At 45.1% G+C, this 6422-nt stretch overlaps 1 protein-coding gene across 1 annotated transcript; it reads right to left on the bottom strand.

The window, feature by feature from the left end:
* Positions 1 to 1576: 1576 nt before the first annotated feature.
* Positions 1577 to 5073, bottom strand: LOC140551053 (ribosomal protein S6 kinase alpha-3-like). Its single transcript, XM_072674422.1, has 5 exons — positions 4259 to 5073; positions 3021 to 3842; positions 2396 to 2560; positions 1859 to 2220; positions 1577 to 1629 (listed from the first exon to the last, which is right to left on the bottom strand). The coding sequence occupies exons 1-5, from the start codon at positions 5071 to 5073 to the stop codon at positions 1577 to 1579; spliced, it is 2217 nt and encodes a 738-aa protein (XP_072530523.1).
* Between the last annotated feature and the right edge of the window lie 1349 nt (positions 5074 to 6422).

Genomic DNA, 6422 nt, shown 5'->3' with positions numbered 1-6422 from the left:
ACTCCCCGAGCACTTCTCACAAACAGCTTCGGGGAACATGGTTGTAGACTGAAACGGTGAACACTCATGACCCCTCGACTATCTGAGAGAGTGTGAAGAGCTGGTCCACTGTTCCACAGTCAGGACAGAACCTGCGATGCTCCTCCTGAATCTGAGGTTTAACTATCGGGTGTATTCTCCTTTGCACTACCCTGGAATGGAGTTTCCTGGAGAGGCTAAGAAGTGTGATGCCTCAAGAGTAAGCACACACTCTCCAGTTCTCATTCTTGAAAATAGGACCACCACCCAAGTACTCCAGTCCAGAGGTGCTGTTCCAGAGGTCCATGCAACATTGCAGAGGCATCTCAACCAGAGCCTTCAGCTCCTCCATGTGAATCTCCTCCACTTCTGGTGCTTTGCCACTATGGAGCTTTCTTCAGCTACCTCAGTGACTTTGGCAAGAGAGATGGTGAGATTCTGACTCCCTGGTAGATTCCAGCCTTACCTCCTGGACAGAAAGCATGTTCCTCAAGTTTAGGAGTTCCTCAAGGTGTTCTATACACTGCCCAACAATATCCTCAGCTGAGAGCAGAGCTTCACCGCCCTAACTGACCATAGTTTGGACAATGATTCTCCTTCTTCTTCTGAGTTGTTGGACTATTTTACAGAACCTCCTTATGGCCACCCGAATGTCATTCTCCATGGACTCTCCACACTGTTCCTAGTCCCTGGACTTCTGCCACTGCAAATCTGATGGTGCAAAGCAGCTTTACAAAAAATCAGGAAATTAGATAAAATTGATGATGTAACCCCAAGTGAGCAAGCCAAAGGCGACAGTGGCAAGTAAAAACTCCCCAGAGCTGGAGGAGGAAACCTTGAGGGGAACCAAGACTCACAAGGTGGACCCATCCTCCTCTGGTCAAAAACATGTATGACTGAATAATGAATGGTTTAAAGGCACCTCAACACCACTTAACAAAAAGCTTTAGGCCACATCCAAATGTCCAGCTGCTTCTATGATGCAGGTCTATCCCAGCAGACCCTCACTAGTCTTTGGGCCGTTGTAGGTCTGTCTGGCAGTTTTCCCCACCACTTGGTCCAACTCACCTCTAGATGATGATCAGTTAACAGCTAAGTGCCTCTCTTTGCCCGAGAGTCCAAACATGGCCTCAGGTCACATGATATGAGCACAATATCATTAACTGACCTTTGGCTCAAGGTACACTATGAGCGTACCAAATACACTCATGAGCAACCTTGTGTTTGAACATGGTGTTTGCTGTGGACAAATTGTGACTAGCACAAAAGTCCAGTAACACCCTACCCCTCGGGTTGAGATCAGGCAGGCTGTTCCTCCAATCACTCATCTCCAACCCAGACCTTGTGGGAGGTGGGTCCACATGGTCATCCAACATGATTTGTTTGGGCTAAGCATGAACAGGGTGAACTCAGTTTGAATAATCTGAAGGGGAGCTGAAGACTCGGTCTCCTGCTTTCCTGCATCATAATGGGCGGTGGGAGCACAGCTTCTGCTTCCACCACCGGCCCATGGAGCGGGACTTTCCCTTCAGAATCAAACCCAGACAGTACACTACCATTACTGGGAGCCGTGCTGGTCGTCTACAGAGGATGAACTCTCTTCTTCAGGATCTGTTGGAGAGACAAAAATGACAAAGATTGACCAACTGAAACATTTCTGATCAATATTTAAAGTGATTCTATGGTATAAAAGGACCGTCACGATCACTCAACAGTCCACTTACCTTAAACTTGGGGAATCGCAGCCTTCTTCTTCCCTGCCTCACTGTGGGCTGTGGGAGGACAGCTTCTGCCTCCACCACCAGCCCATGGAGCAGGATGTCCGAAGTCCCATCCTCACGTCTCTGTTCAGGACTGGAACAGGCAGGAGCTTCTGTGGAGGCAGCAGAATGTGGAGCCCCCTGTTGGGAAGAGGAGGAGTTGTGCACCGCAGAGATGAAGAACTTCTTCACCTTCCCTCGAAGTGAATGGGAGGCTCTGATAATCGGTGTGACAACATAAGCTTTAGCTGCCCTTTTAACTGCAGCACAAAAAGGACTGCAGCAGAAGCAGCCGTGCTCCTCCTCCACAGCCTCCACGCTTCGGCAAGTTAGACTTGCCCCAGCTCTACTGCTGTCGTCTTCCTGGAGTGGGCTGGCGTCTCCATGAGAACTGGGTTCCCCGTCCTCGTCAACGGCTTCCACCACAAACCTGCCTATAACTCTGGAGACGGTACAGAAGCAATGTGGAGAATAAGTATTAGCTTATTGTTAGTGAACTAATACTGTATGTTACCTATTTACTGATTTACAGAACAGTGCTGCCAGACTGACTGTTTTAATAGAGAGAGCAGAGATACAACAGTCATAAATAGTGTCTAAACAACAAACAAACAAACAAACAAACATTCCGTATTTTCTCCAAACGCTTAATGGTGTTCTGCTGATGCTGCTGGATCTCCTTACAGCTCTCATCACAGAGTCTCTCTGGAAACCCGAACACACTCTCCTGTGGAGCGCTTTTAGCCTCAGCCACAGATGAGTCTGCAGTCTCACTCATTTCACTGTTGATAAAAATACAAGACAAATACAGCAAATAAGTAAACAGCTGACCAGTCTCAGGGGGAGTCACAAAGCAGGGGTCTCTGTTCAGTCAGAGAACTTGATCCCAGAGTCCAGCCTGTCCAATAGAAGAAGAGCTGAGGAACATTCCAGTCCTCAACCCTGGGCTTAAGCTGAGAAATGCTGCTTTGTGAAACACTCTGTGACTCCTGATGGAACTGTGACTAAACCCAAAAGCATGAAAAGGGTTTGTTCATTCTGCTAAGTGCTAAGTTTTTTAAAGCTAATCAATAAAATAGAAATGAATAAACAACTCAGTTACATGTAAACAAACAAGCAAGAAATAAACTCTTAATAATAAATCAGCAAAAATCTAATTACAGTTCAAATACAATGAAAATGTTCTTTATGTTTATAATCCTGGAACTTGATACTCAGGTTCCAGCGCGATGGTTTACTTACTGTTCTTGACTCGACTGCAGCCAAGGATGCTGTGCCACCTGTGTTACCGAAGGCCGAAAGAAAGGACGGAACTGCAGCATGTAGGAGATCAGGTCCTGACAGGACTCCTCCACCGCCATCCCTTCCGGATAGTTCAAGGGTCGCTGCTGGAGATTTGGGAGCTCTTTCAAATCCGTGTGGTCATACGGCCTGGACCCAGTGAGCATGACGTACAGGATCACGCCCAGGCTCCACACATCGCTCTTCTTCGGCTCGTAGGGCGTAGCCAAAAGCACCTCAGGAGCAGTGTAGTAAGAAGTGCAGCAGTACGTCTTACTTTCTTCAGGGGAGCCTTTTGAAATGCGTCCAAACCTGAAGCCGGTCAGTTTGATTTGACCGTCAGCAGTCAGCAGGACATTACTGCAGGTGAGATCTCGATGGACAATGTCCTGCTCGTGCAGATAGTCCACAGCGCTGACAAGCTGGGAGAACCACTTTTTGGCCTGATCGACGGGGATGTGGTGGAGCTCCTGGATCTTTTGATGGAGATCCGTGGCTGCAGCCTCCATCACGATGAACACCAGATGGTTAGGCATCTCAAAAATGTCATGCACCTGAACGATGTGAGGGTGCATCACTGTTTTCAGGATGTCCAGTTCCCGGGGCAGAAATTTGGTCTCCAAATCAGGTTCCATCAATATACGGTCCACTATTTTAATGGCCACCTGCTTGGGGTGCTTCTTGGATGCGGCCAGCTTAATTTTCCCAAAACTGCCTTCCTGGATGTTGCCCAGCACCTCAAAGCCCAAGCTTCTCAGGGCTTTGTCAGTGTCTATTTTCTCCCTGCAGATGAAGAAAGAAGCAGAAAGTTAGAAGGTTGAGGAGGTTGTGAGGACCTCTTTCTCCTGTGCATTCCTGCTGGAATCAGCAGTTTATTTAGTCCTGATTCAGTTTTAATCTTAATCCTAACAGCTCTTCTAAAAGAACTTCTAGCAGTTCAGTGTTTAACAGTTCTTCAAATGTTGCCCCGATCTGATCCCCCTCTTCTTCCTATATGTGCTTTAATTTACATCTACAGGAGACTTCTAGTAACGTTCTAATACAATATGGCTTCTTTTTTATATAGAGATATAAACCCACAATCTAAAAATAAATAATCACAAACAAAAATCCAATTCAAATAAAAGTACAACGAAATATTCTTTATATTTATAAACCTGGAACTAGAGACTCCAGTTCCAGCTCAATGGTTTACTCACCGGTCTTCAGGTAACTGCAGCCACTGGTGCTGTGCCACCTCTGCCACCGAAGGCCGAAGGTAATAATGGAACTTCAGCATGTAGGAGATGAAGTTCTTACAGGGCTCATCCACTGTGACACCATCTGGATACTTCAAGGGTTGCTTCTGGAGATGCGGGAGCCTTTTCAGATTGTTGCTGTCGAAGGGCAGGGACCCAGTGACCATGTTGTACAAGATCACACCCAGGCTCCACACATCACTCCTCTTCGGGTCGTAGGGCTCATGCAGAAGCACCTCAGGAGCAGCGTAGTGAGGAGTGCCACAGTACGTCTCACTCAGGTCAGGGAAGCCTCTTGAGATGCGAACTAAACTGAAGTCGGTCAGTTTGATTCGGTCATCAGCAGTCAGCAGAACATTACTGCACTTCAGATCTCTATGGACAATGTTCTGCTGGTGCAGATAGACCACGGCACTGACGAGTTGGGAGAACCACCTTTTGGCCTGGTCAATGGGGATGTGGTGGAGCTCCTGGATCATGTGACAGAGATCGGTTGCGGCAGCCTCCATCACGATGAACACGTGCCTGTTACTCAACTCAAGGATGTCATGCACCTGAACAATGTGAGGGTGCTGTACTTTTCGGAGAACGGCGAGTTCCCGGGGCAGAAATTTGGAAACAAAACCAGGTTTCATCAACTTGAGGTCCGTTGTTTTAATGGCCACCTGGTCGGGGTATTTCTTGGACGTGGCCAGCATCACCTTTCCAAAACTCCCTTCACCGATTTTGCGAACCACCTGAAAGCCCAGGCTCCTCAAGGCTTTTTTGGTTTCCATTGTTTCCCTGCAGATGAAAGCTGGTTCTAGATAAGTTGGCTCTAGATAAGAGCTTCAGCCAAATGACATCAGTGTCACTGAGAACATAGGAATCAGCTGTCTCGCGGGCTGCCGAATCCTAACTGAGCCAATGAGGGAGAACAAGCCTATTTATAGGTTCTGTGATGTCATCAACATGACATCACAATGGAGAGGAGGAGTCAGGTTACTGAGGTCAGTTCCTCATTGGCTGTATAGAACTGTATGTACACACAGTGCTGTGGAAAAGTATTGGCCCCTGTGGTTAAGATATGAACCAAATTGCAGTGATATTTAGACTGATCTGATTGAATACAGCCAGGTCTGTTGAAGGTAAACCTCACTGACACAGAAGTTCAACATCTACATTTATTTATTTCTGCATTTCTACTTTTCTTTTGGTAAACTTTTTATTTATTTTTATGTTTTTAACTTATATATTAAAAAAACATCAATAAACTAAGACACAATACCTGCTGAGGAAGCGGAAAATAATGAATAAATAAAACTGACCAAAAAATAAAGAAATAAATATAAAAATCATGGCAATCATGGTATTTATCATTATATATATATATACACACACACTATAGATTTACCGTTCGTGCAGGACACAGAATTTGGCCTCCACCTTTAACCCATCTGTGCAGTAAACACACACACAGTGATATGCTGAGAACACACACCTGGAGCAGTGGGGAGTCATTGCTGTAGCGCCCAGGGAGCAGACAGGGTAAAGTAGCAGCTTGGCCAACCCAGGTATCGAACCCACAACCCTGTCATCAATAACCTATAGTTCTAGAAAAGCTCTGTATATATATGTTATTCCTTTTCTGCTTATTATTATTATTATTATTATTGTTATTATTGTTGTTACTATTATTATTATTGTTATTATTGTTGTTACTATTATTATTGTTGTTGTTGTTGTTTCTTCCACACATTTGTGTAATTAATACAGCCTGAACTGATTAACGTACAGACACGGTTCAAACACCGTTTCGTAGATGATCTCGCTGTGTGGTCTGCTGTGTATTTTTAGAGTCGATCTGATTTATCATTTTTAATAAATGTAAGATTATTCTTTTTTTTTAAGTCAATTCTTTATGGCGAAACTGTGCTTAAGGTGGAATTGTGCTCAAGTAGCACTGGATTTTAAGGTGGAACATCTTTTAAGGTAGTACTGTGTTTACACTGACACTGAATTAAGCTAGTACTGAGTTTACCCTGAGACTGAATTTTAAGGTGGAACTTCTTTTAAGATAGTACTGTGTTTACACTGACACTGAATTAAGGTAGTACTGAGTTTACCCTGACACTGAATTTTAAGG

This window comes from Salminus brasiliensis, chromosome 3 (genome assembly GCF_030463535.1).
Source record: "Salminus brasiliensis chromosome 3, fSalBra1.hap2, whole genome shotgun sequence".
Classification (NCBI taxonomy): Eukaryota; Metazoa; Chordata; class Actinopteri; order Characiformes; family Bryconidae; genus Salminus; species Salminus brasiliensis.
The sequence above is the reverse complement of the archived record's forward strand: the minus strand, read 5'-3'. Positions and strand labels throughout refer to the sequence as shown.

What these genes read in the sequence shown, in the direction of transcription:
- LOC140551053 (XM_072674422.1), bottom strand. Translation starts at nt 5,073, where the DNA reads ATGGAAACCAAAAAAGCCTTGAGGAGCCTGGGCTTTCAGGTGGTTCGC. An exon ending in CTGCAGTCGAGTCAAGAACA is followed by an intron (nt 2,561 to 3,020) that starts GTAAGTAAACCA and finishes TTTTATCAACAG; the next exon opens with TGAAATGAGTGAGACTGCAG. An exon ending in TTCCAGTCCTGAACAGAGAC is followed by an intron (nt 1,630 to 1,858) that starts GTGAGGATGGGA and finishes TCTCTCCAACAG; the next exon opens with ATCCTGAAGAAGAGAGTTCA.